Source organism: Eublepharis macularius, chromosome 17 (assembly GCF_028583425.1).
Source record: "Eublepharis macularius isolate TG4126 chromosome 17, MPM_Emac_v1.0, whole genome shotgun sequence".
NCBI classification, from domain to species: Eukaryota; Metazoa; Chordata; class Lepidosauria; order Squamata; family Eublepharidae; genus Eublepharis; species Eublepharis macularius.
The window spans coordinates 31,089,959-31,105,807 of record NC_072806.1 but is presented as its reverse complement, the minus strand read 5'-3'; the positions used below and the strand labels follow the sequence as shown (position 1 = coordinate 31,105,807).

Below are 15,849 nucleotides of genomic sequence, written 5' to 3'. Positions count from 1 at the left end.
GAATCCATCCCTCTGGCAGAAGGGAAGGATACAAATGTGCCAGAAACCTGTTTGAAGGGCTTGTCTCACAAGTTTCAAATTAAATGTATCTGCCAACCACCCTCTGAAAGGGAGGGTTTTTAATAGTTCCTTTTCCATTCCCTGTTACGTTTTTTTAAAAAACCTTTCTCTCACCACAAATGCCACAATTTTGGTTTGATGTTTCCCAAACATCTGGGAGCCGAGTGACTCTGGTTTACCAATATGAAAATTGAAGAACCGCTCTAAAGATTTACTTCCAGAATATGAAAGGGGAAAAGGACTGGCCCCAGAGAAGCTCCCACCCTTCATGTTTATGCCTGAGTCAGTAATCGGGGGTGGGGGTGGGGATGCCTGGTTGGAAGAGGCAAGCCTGGAGCAGTGACTCAGGCAGAGAGATGAAGGGCAGCCTCCTCTGTGAGTGGATAATTCTGCTAGATTTGTGCAACTTGCGAGTTGCAAATCACACTCTGAGATAGAAGGCTGTGTGATGTAATGGTTAGAGTGGCAAACTACAACAAGGGGACCCTGGTGGAAATCCTTGCATTCCAATTCAACCCTGAAGCTTCCTTGAAGATCTTGAGCCACTCCCTCTCTCAGCCTAACCAACCTCACAGGACTGTTGCAAGGATTAAACAGGAACTGTGCATGCGGTTGATGAGCCACAAATATTTTAAAAAGAGAGAGGCTGCTTTGCAGTGAGTCATGCAGATATGCGGCAGGTCACCTTCTTCTTCAGCTTGAGGTTCACAGGTGCCTCTGCTGGAAACTTGTGCACTGTCTGTCACTATTCATGGTCTTCCCAGTGGACAAATAGCTCCCCCTCCACGGGTCATTGCAGGTTTGGAAAATGGTGTAAGGGAAATAGGGTTGCTACTTCCATGTTGGGAAATTCCTAGAGATTTCGAGGGTGGAGCCTGGAGAGGGTGAAGTATGGGGAGGGGAGAGACCTCAATGGGATATGATGCCGTGGAGTCCACTCTTCAAAGCAGCCATTTTCTCCAGGGGAACTGACACCTGTGGCCCGGAGAGCAGTTGTAATTCTAGGAGATCTCCAGCCACCACCTGAAGGTTGGTAGTGCTAAGGGGAAGGCTTATGACCCCTCTACTCATATGCCATGATCCAGGGAACTGAATTCCAAGCATGAATCTTAAAAGTTTACATCCTCGGGACCCAGGGAGGACGCAAGGAAAACAACATGCAATTAAGCCCCGGGAATTTGAACCCAGGTCTTCATTGCATGATACTGTTCCTCCGCAAGCTTTCAAAACCTACTAAATATATCCTTAGGCATGTTCTTAAGATGCTGAATACTTGGCCAAGTTCCCCAGTCTTGCTAGATGCTCCCCTGTTGGCTGAGCCACAAGAACCACTGGAACCTCAAGTACAAGCAGGTGGATTTGAGGAAGAACCCATTTTTGTGTGGTTGTGTGTGTGTGGTTGGGAGAATATCTGAGGAACCCTGCGGGGATACCATCTTCATCTTGACTTCATGATGGAAGTAAGAAGAGGTATAAAAGCAATGCATAAACCCAATCCTGTTGAAACTGGGTTTCAAAAAGCAAGCGTCTAGCCTTTATAGTATACGGTGTGCTTGGAATTAGGCGGGCCAGAAGGAGGTGCAGAATTCAGCTTCTTGGATCCAGGGTGCGGCTGGGGTGGCGACAGAAGCAGCAGCCCCCCCGGTAGAAGCTGAGCAGTTCTAGGTTTGGTCAGCGCCGGGGAGCTGCCTCCTAAGAAGGCCACATGCCCCGCCATGGCTTCCAAGGTAGAAAGGTAGTGTGTGTATTTAATAATTAACTAATTAAATTTATTTATTACATTTCTCTAAGTGTAATAGCATAAGTTTAATTCATGTCTCGTGTCTGGAAAATGGGGGTTAGGTAGAGGTCCGCGAGTTTCGTTCTGAGTCTGGCTGGGAGCTTCACTGAAAAGCATCGTCCTGCAAACGTCTCAGTCACATGAGCTGTCCAAACCATGCAGAGCTGTGCCAGCCGTCCTGGGAATGTCAAGTTCAGAGGGTTAAGGAAACAGCAGTGATGTAACCTGCGCCTGTTTGCTGTGTTGAGGTGAAACAAGGAACAGAAAAAAAAAGAGTAATAAAAGGGCTGGGAATGTGAAACTGAGTGGAGTTTTGTCTCCTTTGCTTCCATCGTGTGTAGATCGTAACCTAAAGAGATTTGGATGCTATCAAATTTTGCTGCTGTTTCCAGCTAAAAAACCCTGTTTCTGTTTTTGCTTCTTCCTTGCATGAACTGGTGCACCAGTTTCTGTTTCCCCATGCCAAGAGTTTCCTGCTCAGTTTAATAATAATAACATTCGATTTTTATACTGCCCTTCAGGACAACTTAACGCCCACTCAGAGTGATTTACAAAGTATGGCCGTCATCACATGGGCTTCTATTTAGTGCGAAAATGGCGCAATTTCCCAGCAAACACCCACCTTATTCCAACACTGATGCGATTTTCTCTCTTCTGCTTTGTGCTTGATAGTCGTGATATTTTGCGCCTCAGTGTGAATGCCTCACATCAATGTTTTTCGCCTCGCCACGCCATAGGCCCACCCTTTTTTTCCTCTCCTCAATCCCAGAATCCATTTCTCCTGTGACTCCCCTTTTTTTTGTAATAATGTCCTTGTATCACTATAATGACATCACACAATGAAAATTTTCTGCTGAAGAAAACTAGTAAAAATGACTGAATTGCCATTAGAGACATTTTTATTTTAACCCAAAACCACACCTCGCTAAAAATGGCCATGTTCAGTCATTTTCCGTTTTTTTTAATTATGATGTCATAGCGATATAATGCCTTTATTTTTTTGCACGGGAAAATTTTAAACTCCGCAACCGTTCTATCCGACTTCCGCTTTCAGTTTTGCGTTACCGAGAGGATCTGAGGCACGGAAGACTGCAGCCTCATCCAGCTGACAACAACTTCACTTGTGCACACGGATTTCGGATTATTCAGGAAACAGCAGTAGATTAGGAAGCTAATGTTATTCCGTTATAGCGGAATTAAATGCCAAAAAATTTTTTTTAAAAAAGGGGGAGGAGCTGCTTCTGCGCCCATTAGAGAGAACGGAACAGAGCGCTTAGGTGTGGACAGCTGGGAGCGCGAAGAAACGTGAGGTGACCCAAAGAAACATTACTGTGCCGATATCAGTGATGACGCTATATGCTGTAAATTTAATGGAACAGATGCCCGTGTGACGACGGCCTGTGTTGTTATCCCCACAACAATCACCCAGGGAGATGGGTGGGGCTGAAAGTGCTCTGAGAGAGCTGTGACTGACCCAAGGTCACCCAGCTGGCTTCAAGTGCAGGAGTGGGGATCAAACCTCTGCTCTTAACCACTACACCAAACTATTAAACATTTTTTGCATCAATTGCATGTAAAAGGAACAAATGAATCCAGAATTCCAGCAAGGAAAAATGGGCAAAACAGACAGACGTGTGCAGCAACATACAGAAACTAAAAAGAGCCGAGGGAGAATTTAAGGGAAATGTTGAGAGCTTGTGTGGTGTAGTGGTAGGAGTGTCGGACTAGCATCTGAGATACCCAGGTTCACATCTCTGCCCTGCCGTGGAAACTGGCTGTGTGCCCTTGGGCCAGTCACACTCTCTCAGCTTAACCTACCTCACAGGGTTGCGTGAGGATGAAACGGGAGAGGAGTATTAGGTAAGCTGTCCTTGGTTTCCATTGCAGAGAAAGATGGGGGGGGGGGTATAAATAAAGTTAATAAATAAATTTTTGGCATAAGGGGCTTATTTTCACTCTAGGGTGCTGCAGTTGCAGCTGCTCTGGCATGTCTCTCCATATATTATCATCGACAAGCATTGGGGGGGCACCATCTTGTATCCTGACTGTAATAGCCATGTGCACCTGACAGTTCTTCTCACAGGGTGAAACAAAACGGCTGATTCCGCACACGTTGGATAATGCACTTCCAATCCTCTTTAGAGATCATTTGGAACTGAATTTTTCGTGTGTGAAACAATCCACTTCCAAACGATTGCTAAAGTGCATTATCCAACGTGTGCGGAATCAGCTGTCTCTATGCATGCTTCAGTTGTGACCCAAATTAGAGATCCATCCCTAATTCCTCCTTCCACGTTACTGGAGTTTATGCTAAGACCTGATTTGCCTCTCCTTCCTGAAATTTCCCCAGGTATTGTGTCTGTAAGGTGCATGCATACACCCTTGGGTCTTCTTTTACACAACTGAGGTCTAGAAGTCGGGTGTGTTCTTTTCAATGGGAGCAGCAGCTTCTGGATTCTGACCCTAAAATCTCATCCTTGTGCTTTGCAGAACACGTGGCCCCCATTCTAAGCTTGCCCTTGTAGTAGGGTTGCCAGCCTCCAGGTGGTAGCTGGAGGTCTCCTGGAATTACAACTGATCTCCAGGCAACAGAGATCAGTCCCCCTGGAGAAAATGACTACTATGAAGGGTGAACTCTATGACATTATACCCCACTGAGGACCTCCCCTCCCCAAGCCCCACCCCCCAAATCTCCAGGAATTTCCCAATCTGGACCTAGCATCCCTACTTTGTTGGGAGTGGAGAAATCATTTGGTAAGCTTCTCAGCTCTTCCAGTATATTTAGGATTTTTTAAAAGAGAAGTTCAGGGGACTGATACTGGCGTCCAATTCCTGATGCTTTGTGTTGGACGGGAAGCGTGTTTTGCTTTTCAGGGTCAGAGCCAGTGGGTGTTTGTGCTCAGACTTCTTCCAATGGAAACTGGGCAGATGGGAAGTTATATTTGTACTTGTATTTTTCCTGTCTGAAAAGGGGCCAAGGCCAGGCTGCCTTTTCCCTAGTTATGGGGCCTTGTGTGAGAAAGCAGGCAGCGAGAGTAGCTTGCCCAAGGCTCGAGGGAAAGATGTTTTTGGCAATGGAGGCTGGCTGTTTTTGGGTTCAGAGGGCAGCAAAACTGGCTTTTTAGCATGTGCTAGGTGAGTGGCAGGCTGTCCTCCTTTTCTCAGGCTGCCTCCTGCAAATCTATATTTACTTGCTGGCAAATGTCGCTGCCAGGAAATGCAAATATTGAATATATATGCCTCTAAATATTTAATAGGAAGGCTTCTGTGAACAGCTGCGCAGAGCCATCCGGCGGGTTGTGGAGTCCGTTCTGGGTGAGTCTTGTTGCTCTTGGTGCAGTGCTGTTGTGCTCATTTCCCATCAAAACAGCTGGAAGAAATGGGTGTTGGATCCCATTAGGGCCTTGCTGGATCAGGCCCACCTGGCCTAGTTTCTTGTTTCCGGCCAAATGTTGCCAGAAAACTCACAAGCGAGCCATGAAGGCTAAGGGCCTCTTCCCCAGAGGGAGATTACCAGAATCTGGTAAGTTAGAGGTACACTTCCTGTGCATATGAGGGTTTTAATTAGCTAGCAGGGTTAAATCTTCTTGGAAGGGCTTGGTGAAGAACGTTGATGGGCTGCCGTATTTGGAAAACCAGTAGTTAAGCGTATTATGTTCTGGATGTAGTCCGACCTATGTGCTAACGGTGAAGCTTGCTGGGAGAAATTTCTCATCTCTGACTGAACTAACTTTGCTCTGACGGCGAGGGGAATACAAATGGGGGCCATTTCTTTTCTTCTTTTTGAATTATTTATTTGATTGATAAAATCCCATTAAAAAGAGGAAAAGAAAAGAGAAAGAAACTAGAGAAAAAGAACAGAGAAAAATGATACATATGGAAATCATTTTCAGTTTTCTCTACAACACCTGTAATATCCTTACAAACATTGTAGTAAAGAGTCCAGTAGCACCTTTAAGACTAACCAATTTTATTGTAGCATAAGCTTTCAAGAACCACAGCACTCTTCATCAGATCCATGGAGCCTTGTTCCATGCATCTGTGGTTCTCGAAAGCTTATGCTACAATAAAGTTGATTAGTCTTAAAGGTGCTACTGTACTCTTTACTATTTTGCAGCTACAGACTAACACGGCTAACTTCTCTGGATCTCCTACAAACATTATACTTGAAGTCTTAATGCCGTAAAAATCTACCTTTTCTATATTACCCCCCTTTTATTTAATTTGCCCAAATTTATCTTCTTAGAAATCAAATCCACAAATCATCAGTTCATCTTTTCCCGTTTCACGCAGGAAGTCAATAAGGGGTTTCCAGTTTGTTACGAATGCAGAAAATGTTTTCTTATCTCTGATCAAAGCTGTAAGTTTAGCCATCTCTGCTAATTCCATCATTTTCACAATCCAGTCATCCGTTGAAGGCAGTGCTGTACTTTTCCATTTTTGTGCATATAAAAAGCCTTGCTGCCGTTGTCATATACAAAAAATTAGATACCATATTTATTTTCCAACTTTTTGTCCATTAGGCCCAACAAAAAGGCCATTTCTGACATTGCACAAACTCTTCTTATGTCAGAGAGATGCCCCTGGAAGAGGTGTTCTCCTCTTTCACCATGGCACGTGACATCAAAGTTGTTGTTTTGTGTCCAGGGGTGTGTTTGTTCATTTGTTTATTTTACGTTATTTATAGTCCACCTTTGTTACTGAGGCTTATGGTAGATTACACGCTGTAAATCAATACGATCAACAGGATGGGGCATCAGTAAAAAATGTAATAGGATATGCTGGACCAAGTCCGTGAAAAACTTTGGTGTGATAGCCAGTGCCTTGAATTGTGCCCAGTAATTGATAAGTAGCCGATGGAGTGACTGCAGAATGGGAGTAATATTTGTGCTCCTCCTAACTCCCAATAATAGTTGAGCTGCAGCGTTCTGTACCAACTGGAATCTCTGAGTTAACTTAGAGGGCAGACCTATGTGCAGTGCATTACAGCAGTCAAATCTTGATGTTAACCATGACATGGATCCAGGTGGCCAAATCGGCTGTGTTGAGGTAGGGGGCCATCTTCAAGGCTAGACTGTATTTGTAGAAAGCATTTTTTGCAGCTGCCGTAACTTTCTTTTCTAGCAGCAAGGCTGGATCCAGTATAACCTCTAGGCTCTTCACTCACTCGTCAGAGTCAGACGAACTCCATTGAAAGTGGGGAATACAATGTCACTCAAAATCTCTGCCTTCCCAAGCAGTAGCCCTTCCGCCTTGTCTGGGTTCAGTTTCAATTTGTTTCCTTTCAGCCGTTTGACCGCAGCTGTCAGGCAGCCACCCAAGATCTCTATTCCATCCCGCTGTGATTTGGATAACAAGCTAGAGAGCTGGGTGTCGTCTGCCAATTCCATAGCTACGAATTGGCTGGTTGACAGCCAGTTCCATAGCTACGAATATGTTCTCCTAAAGGCTTTACATTAAGATCGAATGACATGCATGCTGTGGCTGCAGGCCCGAAACAATTTAATGCCTTTTCTCTTTTTTGCAGGCTTCATGCGATCTGTCACCTCTGAGGTCCCTTGCCATGGCTGACACAATTTTTGGCAATGGAAACGACCAGTGGGTGTGCCCGAACGACAGGCAGCTAGCTTTGAGGGCCAAGTATGTGTCTCGAGCAAGCCTCCCTTTCGCCTACTGAGTGGGTGGGTAGGGTGGTGGGATTGTTTTTCAGGTCCGTCGTCACACGGGCATCTCTTCCGTTAAATTTACAGCATATAGCATCCTATCGGCACAGTAACGTTTCTTTGGGTCACCTAACGGCTCTTCGTGCCACCAGCTGTCCACACCGAAGCACTCTGTTCTGTTCTCTCTAACCGCGCAGAAGCAGCTCCTCCCCCCCTTTTTTTATTATTCCGGCGTTTAATTCCGCTATAACGGAATAACAGCATATAAACATTCCGTTAGAGCAAAACATTACGACCCTTTTGTTTTTCCAACTTTGAAATTATATAAATAGCCCTTTGCCCGCAGAAAATTCCCTGTCTGGCGTGATCCCCATCGCTGAAGACTCTGCCATGGCAATTGAGTCGTTTTTACTTCAGCAGAAAGTTTGCATTGTGTTATGTCGTTATGGCGTTATAAGGACATAATAAAATAAAAAAAAGGGGAGTCGCAGGAAGAAATGGATTCTGGGATTGAAGGGAGGGCATAGGACGTTGCGAGGCGAAATACATCGATGTGAGGCATTCACACTGAGGCACAAAATAGCGCAACTATCAAGCAAAAAACAGCAATGAGGAAATCACATCAGTGTTGGAATAAGGTGGGTGTTTGCCGGGAAATAGCGCCATTTTAGCGCTAAAAAAAAGCCCGTGTGACGACGGCCCAGGTCTCATGGGGGTGCCTTTAACAGTGCCTTCTCCGAGATCTTTGTAGGTGTGGACAGGGAAGTGAAAATGGCCCTGGAGTGAGTCAAGCTGAGCGGCCCTTGCTGTGATAAAAGCCAGTGCTGGAGGGCCACTCGTTTCAGTGGGACTGACCGTGGGCAGTAGCTCATTCACTGTATCAACCTCCCAAACTGGAAGCAAAGCAGGGGGAGATGCCAACTGCCATTGCTGATGGCCAAGCAGCCCCCGAGGCTTGGGCCGAGTCACTCAGGCTTGGCTCTGCTTGCATCTGACTACCAGTGGTCCCCTAAGCTGGTCGCCCACCTGGGAATTTCCCTGTAAGTTAAATGGCGAGTCTGCCCTTGCAAGGGTCTCCTAAGTCGTCTTTATCCAAAGTTCCATGTATTGGCCCAAAACCAAAGTTTTTCTAAGGCCAGACAATGGAATAATATGCAAAATGGCCATGAACTACAGCGTGTTTCTCAGGAGTATTATATAAACCCTGAACGGGAGAGATAAAATGCAAACTTGTTCAATGTTGATTGATGTGACATTCCTGTGTTTGTGCTAAGGAGGAGCCCCAGAAGAACGTTAGTGGTTTTTTTTTTTTTTAAACAACTGATTGTCCGACTTCCAAATTGTCCTCTTCCTTTTTCCCTTGCAGACTTCAGACAGGCTGGTCAGTGCACACCTTCCAAACTGACCGGCAGCGCAGGACACAGGCCCTCAGTGGCCAGGAAATGGAAGTCATCCTGGAAGTCATCCGACGGGCGGAGAGGCTTGAAGTTATTGAGCAGCAAAGAATTGGGTACTGTTGCTTGCAGCTTCCTGTGTCCTGTCACTTCCCCTTTGATTTATGTCTTCTTCTGGATGACCGATGGGTGGGGGCATGTTCCACAGCTGGTTTATTAATCAGCCATGAGTGCCGTTCACAAAAGCAGCAGCCGGGCAGGGGGAAGGCGTGGGTGTGGAAGTGATGGCGCTTCCAGGATCTCATCTCACTGGGTCAGAGGAGTTAGCCGTGTTAGTCTGTAGTCGCAAAATATTAAAGAGTCCAGTAGCACATTTAAGACTAACCAACTTTACTGTAGCATAAGCTTTTGAGAACCACAGGTCTCTTCGTCAGACGAAGAGAGCTGTGGTTCTCCAAAGCTTATGCTACAGTAAAGTTGGTTAGTCTTAAAGGTCCAGTTGGGACCTCCTGGTGGACTGTAATGATCATGTCTGGCCCCTGGTCTGCTCTCACTGCCTGCTGCTCATCAGGGTCTCGGGTGAAGCCTTTCCCAGATGCCTGACTTCCTTTCCACTAGAGGTGCCGGGGCTTGTGCCTGGGCCCTCCTGCAGGCTGAGCTGGGGAAGTGTCCTGCCCAGGGGTCATTTTGTAGAAAAAGAGCTGGAGGAACTCATTAGCATAACTCATTAGCATATGCCACGCCTCTTGCCATCGCCGGAAGTGTGTCATTAGTATAACTGATTTGCATATGCCACACCCCCTGACACCACCTATTCTGTTTTGGACCCAATCCTGGCCATTCAGGGCCGAAATTGGGCCCAAAATGGCAAAAAGGGGCTGAAAATGGCTGAAAAGGGGCCCAAAATGGTTAGGATCAGGCTGCTGCTGAGTGGGAGAGTGATCCACCACCCATTAGAGGCCCGATCTGGGCCATTTCAGCCCCAATCCAGGCCAAAACGGGCCCAAAATGGCCGAGAGTCAGGTGGGTGGGGCCACCTGACATGTGACCTCTTTGGGGAACTGCCGGAACTGCGTTCCTGTGCGTTCCCCCTCGAAATGAGCCCTGGTCCTGCCACTTCTGTTGCAGCTCCCCTCCCCTTTGCTGCTTCACTCCTGTGTGGTCTGGGGAGAGGGTGACAACATTTGCGTCTTCTTGCTGATAAGAAGACAGCGCTTGCTGCAGGAAAACAAATTACATATTCTGTCAGGGCAGGGGAAGTCTGACCCAGCTCTGGTGGTGACAAATCTGTCACCGGAAGATGGATTCTGCCGTTGGGAACATGACAGTATTCCTGCCGTAGAAAGTTTCCACCGTAGTGCATAATTAGGGCTTTTGCTTCCGGCTTGCAGAGACTTACTTGTGAGTCAGCTAAGATAACTACCTTAATACGCCATTAAAAAGAGAGATTTATTTAATGCTGCGGCCCATTTGGTGCATCCCAAACTGAGCAGGGCTTTATCGGTTCCATGCTGCGAGCGTTGGAATAGAATAATATTTAAGCCATGCTGCGCTCGGAATTGCAAGCTGCCTTTTCCCAGTGGTCTCCTTCATCTCTTCATAATTCTCAGAGAGATTGTTTGCCTGGAGTTGTGATTTGGCTCACCATTTTCTAGATTCCATCCAAAGGGTTTTTTCATTATCTGGAGTTATTAGCTTACTGGCAACATTCTCCCTTCCCCACTAACTTGCTACACCAGTCGCTTGTGTTCTTGTGCCTTCTGTTTAGAGATGTCCCCCCCACCCCCGCAACTTGCTGAGGGCTGGGAATCAGATTAGCCCCTGTAGGGCATCAGCCACCTCTGTACTGTGCCCCATTGGGGAACTGGCCTTCATTCTCTCTGCTCAGAAAGAGAGCAAAATCTTTCCCCCTTCTCCAACTATAGTAGCAAAATCCAGTAGAAATATATACTAGTATCAAAGTGACTTGGGTCTGTGGATACTTACATCTGGAGTTTGGAGCCATGAATGGACAAGATGGATTGTCACATCTGAAAAATGCCCCAGGCTTGCAGAAAAAATTATTTATTTTAACACATTTCTAGACCACCCTCCCCGTCAGACGGGCTCAGGGCGGTCTGAAATCTAAAAAAAAATTACAGTTTTTTTAAAAAAAATGAAAATGATAAAGAGGGTGCTTTAACCAGATGCCCTTGGAGGCTGTTGCTAAGCAACCATAACAGCTTAGCCAGTATTTCAGGCTTGATTTCTGTCAGCAAAAGGCAGGGGGAGGGCCCTTTCCAAGACTGTGTTAACCTTTGAGGGAGGATTCATTGGGGCCAGGCCGAGAAACAACCACCAGATGAACTGATACCACAAGACTTGCATGACTCACTCAGGCCCCAGCGCTGTTCAACAGCAGCCCCCGCCCCCAGCCAATGTAGTGTAGGGGTTAGAGTTTCAGAGTAGGATCTGGGAGAGCCAGGTTCAAATCACCACTCTGCTGTGGAAGCTCACTGGGTGATTTTAATTCAATCACACACTCTCAGTCTAACTTACCTTTTAGGGTCGTTGAAGGATATGGAGATAAGGAGAATGATGTAAGCTGCTTTGGGTCTACATTATAGAGAAATGCAGTATATAAATGAAGTAAATTAGGTGAAGTTGGGGGGCAGATAAGAGGTGGTTTAGTGTGAGTAACACTGTGAGTTAAATCCCTACCCCCCCAATAACAGAAGTAGCAACTGCAACTTGAAGAAAGGAAAGCACTCTGTGGCGGTTGCTAGGCAACCACCAAAGTATTGCCACTTGAAGCCCTGGTTTTGGTCAGTAAAAGGCAAGGGGAAAGAGCAGGGCCTTTTCCAGGTAGCTCTACTCTTAGGCTCAGATTTTGTTTTGTGGCCATGATCAAGAAGTTAATGCTTGGGTTGGCTGTTGTGTGGGAAAGTGATGTTGTTATGATTGGCGGGGGGGGGGGGGGGTCTCACTCCCTCATAGATCTTTGTTTCATTTGGTAGGACTCCACCACCTAAACTGAAACAGGCTTGACTGTTCACTAGCTGTTCGGTAAGCTGGTGAGCCTCTGTGAATGTACAGAGTTCTAGCAGATGGCTGAGGAGAAGACTTGTGGTGAAGCTTGGACACAGCTTGAAAATCAAAGAAAGATCTTTATTGTTCTACAGTAGACTATAAAATACATAGAGCACAAGAATATATACATAAGGAGCAGTGCACAAGGCTTAACTTCTGATAAGAGAAAGAAAAGTCTAATACCTTTGTTCTTTGAGATTTACCAAATAATACCTGAGACATCTTCTGCCACGATGGGTGATTGCGCTTGCGGGGGGTGGAGGCAAGCATGCTTCTAGGGTCCTCTGTTCTTCATCCTACTGAACCACACACACAATAGGCTGCAGAGCCTTTTTGTGCTCTCTTTTCCCAAGGTCGGGGAGAGAGTTCCCTCCCTTAAAACCATTCTCTCCTGAATCCCATGGCTAGCTTGCCCCTTGTCATGCCAGCCTCGTCTCTCATGCCTCTGGTTTTATGATGGGACCCAAAAAACTAGAACAACATCCCTTTATCCATCCCAGGATTTCAGTTTATAACAAATGTGCCGAGATGTTGTCAATTAGGGGGAAAGGTTTCCTGCCCTGCTAAAATGAGATGATTTCCCAGGCTGGTTTTGAAAAGGCGAATCACAGGCCAGCTTGATATCTGTATGCCCTCATAATGACAGAAGATGTTTGTGGTCAGCCGGGGAATTCCTTCTGGGGTGTGTCTGTCGTGTCCCAGGTTTACAAACCTGAGGAATCTAGAAAGACCCGCAGCTGTGGAACTGCCGTCCTCCAGAAGGGTACCCCAACCTGAGCCTTGGAGACGAAAAGGTGCAGCAGGGGCCTTGGTGGATCGAGGCCGTACTTCCTCCTAACAGGCCCTTGTCTTTGCAGGCGTTTGGTGGAGCGGCTGGAGAACATGCGCAAGAACAAGATGGGCAATGGACTTTCTCAGTGCCTACTTTGTGGGGAGACTCTCAGTTTGCTGGGGAGCACAGCTGTCTTCTGTCAAGACTGTAAAAAGGTGAGCCAGCGAATTGCTGTCTGTGGCTCCGGCTGCATTTGACTTCACATTCCGCAGTTTGGATTTTTGGCTCGTTGGTCTCCAAATGGTTTGTCTTAGGAGTGTCTGTATTCCAAGTTTTAAGGATGGAAAAAGCAACTAGAATTTTGCACCAATTCCGTGATCTCTTTAAGCAAGCAAACATTTTATTATTTATTTACATTCTGTGTAGTCTGGTCTTCTAACTGCTATGCAAGGCAGATTACGCAGTGTGAATCAGTACAGTCAATTTCAGGGACATTTCAATAAAGAATGTAATAGGGTATATAAATGCAAGTTTGCAAAGTTTCAGAACAGCAGAAATCTAATAGAGAGTTGAAGAAATGCTGAAAGAGAGCATACGCAATTCCAAGACTGACATACTAAACAACACAGAAACTACCTAGTAGGACCATACTTACAGCAATAGGCAATACATACTAGCAAAGCATATAGCCCCTAGCCTTTTAGTAATGCATCTCTTTGAGACCACTTCCTAACACTATTGCCCTCTTGAATAATTCAGTTTCGCATAGTTTGCAGAAGGCCAGGAGAGAGGGAGCTTTCCTGACCTCTTCCGTAGGCTGTTCCATAAGGCGGGGGCCACCACAGAGAAGGCACATGTATGGACAGCTATTGACTTTGCTCACGGTCAAGATGGCACCTGCAGAAGGCCCTGTTCCGATGAGCAAAGCTACCATGGTGGAACATAGGGAGAGAGGCAGTCCCATAGAAGAGCTTTGAGTGACAGCCAGTACCTTTAATTGAGCCTGGTAACTGATTGGTAGCCAGTGGAGTGACTGCAGAATCAGTAGTTCCTGCTATTGTTATCATGCAAATGTGTATAATCCTGCTTTTCAAGATGCGGAGGCATGAGAAGCTCCACGGGATACTAAAATCCTCTCCCAGCCTCTGGCAATTTTATTTTGCCACGCCATTAACTTCGGCAGCTTCCCTACATGCTTTCAAGCAGATCTTCATAAGACTCCGATTTTTTTTAAAAAAGCTGAAATTTCCTGGAAGCTGATTTCTGTCTGCTTCCCTACACACCGTGTGCACTCACAAACCTAAGAGCTTTTTACAAGTTTTTATGCTGCACAACAAAGTTCTCATCGGCAGTTTTTGATGGGGAAGGGCGCCAGGAAAGAAGCCTCACTCCACTGGGTGAGCTCAAACCCAGGGGTGCCCCCTGCTGAGACTCTTGTCATGGAAAACTCCCCAAGTTCTGTGTTATGAAATCGAGCAGTCAGATTAAATTAGGTCAGGGGTTCCCAGCAGTGGTGTAGCATGGTCCAGTGGGGCCCGGGGCAGGAGATGGTTTTCCTCCCCGCACGCACGCTCCAGCCCTGCGCGATAACTTCCCGGAAGTGATGTAATCGTGCAGGGGCCCCCCCTCACCCGAGAGTGCTCCCCTGATTTAGGACACTCACTGTCCCTTACCACTTCGTGGCCCGCCTTCCCACTTGCCTCCCTGCTCACCTCCCCACCTGCTGCGCCGCCGAGGCGGACAGCAGTGCCGACAAAGGGCCAGAGCGCCCAGCTTGCTGGGCACTGAGGCAGGCGGCAGTGGCGAAGGGGCACATCCAGAGGGGGGGCCGTGGACAAGGCGCCCCCTCAAAATTCTGCCTCCAAGGCGGCCGACCCCCTGGCTCCCCGCACTCTAGGCCTCTTGTTCCCAGCATGGCACCCACCAGCACTTTTCCTATTTTTAGAAAGCGGGAAGGTTCCAATGGGCTTTTTCACCGTAGGGCTCCTGTCTGGCCACTGGAGATCATTGGCTGAGCAGGTTTTTAAAAAGTTGCTTTGGCAACAGCTGCCACTACAGCACAAGAGTCTTCGCCGTGTGACCAAAGGTAGGCTGTGTGCATGCAAAAATTACTTTCAAACAATGTTTATTTTAAAAACCATCCTGTGTCCGGAGCTGCTGCTGCAAGCCCCAGACTTAGGGCTGCTGCCACCCCCCACCCCGCAGAGAGTTCTCGACTGCCCGTCCCCACCCCAGCTGGCCCAATGAGCCTGGAAGAACCACAGCCTCGCTGGTTCCCCTTACCTGGCCTGGAGACACCACAGCTGGCGGCGAGGCAGGAGGACGAGGGGTGGCAAAGCAAGAAGGCTGGCGCAAGGTGCAGCTCCATGCTGAGATGTGGGGATGGCTGAGAGCCTGGGAGGAGGAGATGATGCCCAGCTCTGAGAACAGGTGGACACTGAGGTGACCAGGGCCGGAGCAACGGCCCCTCTGGGAGGAGCTAGGGGCCAAAAGGCTGATGGAGCACCATTCCTACCGGCCTAGGCCTCTGCCCACCAACCTTGGGAAGCTGCCCCAGCCTACTGCTTGCACTGCAGTGGCTGGAATATGGCTGCATCCATCACCGCTAGGTGGGCCCACCCAGGGAATGGAGGGACGGTGGTGTCCAACTTCTTCTGCTGAGGCCCCAGTGGGTGCCGGATCAGGAGGAGGGACTGGGGAAGCTTGAGTGACAAAGGTCTAGCCTTTCACTTCACCCATATAGTCATCCCTGGGTGTCAGGGCAGGAAGGGGCCAGGAGCCTTGGGAGATTGGCTGCCCCCCCAGGAGGGGGCGGGAAAAGGGGTTCTATAAAAGGGGGGTTTCCCAGACAGGCTGAGGAGGAAGTCTGAGGAGACTTGGCAGGCGGCATGTCATTGCCCAGTGCGTAGGAGGAAGAACCAGGTGGAGCAACCCTCTTCCCTCCCCAGTGGCCTAGGGAAGCCCTCCCTGAGCAGCCAGCAAGACTGCGGAGGGGCAGCAAAGCAGGGCTCACATCCTGTTAAACTCTGTTGCCTGAAAGGTTGAGGAGTTACTATTGCAGTTATGCATGACCTTACTCCAATATTTTGTGATTGGCTGCAGCTTCTGCAG

General features: G+C 47.6%; 1 protein-coding gene across 1 annotated transcript in view; it reads left to right on the top strand.

Moving 5' to 3' along the window:
- The window catches only part of RPH3AL (rabphilin 3A like (without C2 domains)), an 80,274-nt gene that overhangs the window by 14,102 nt on the left and 50,323 nt on the right, over positions 1 to 15,849 (top strand). The window contains exons 2-4 of the mRNA XM_055002055.1: positions 7,368 to 7,480; positions 8,870 to 9,013; positions 12,824 to 12,953. Of these exons, the coding sequence (XP_054858030.1) occupies positions 7,404 to 7,480; positions 8,870 to 9,013; positions 12,824 to 12,953 (351 nt within the window). The 5' untranslated portion in view covers positions 7,368 to 7,403. The remainder of the gene's footprint in view (positions 1 to 7,367; positions 7,481 to 8,869; positions 9,014 to 12,823; positions 12,954 to 15,849) is intronic.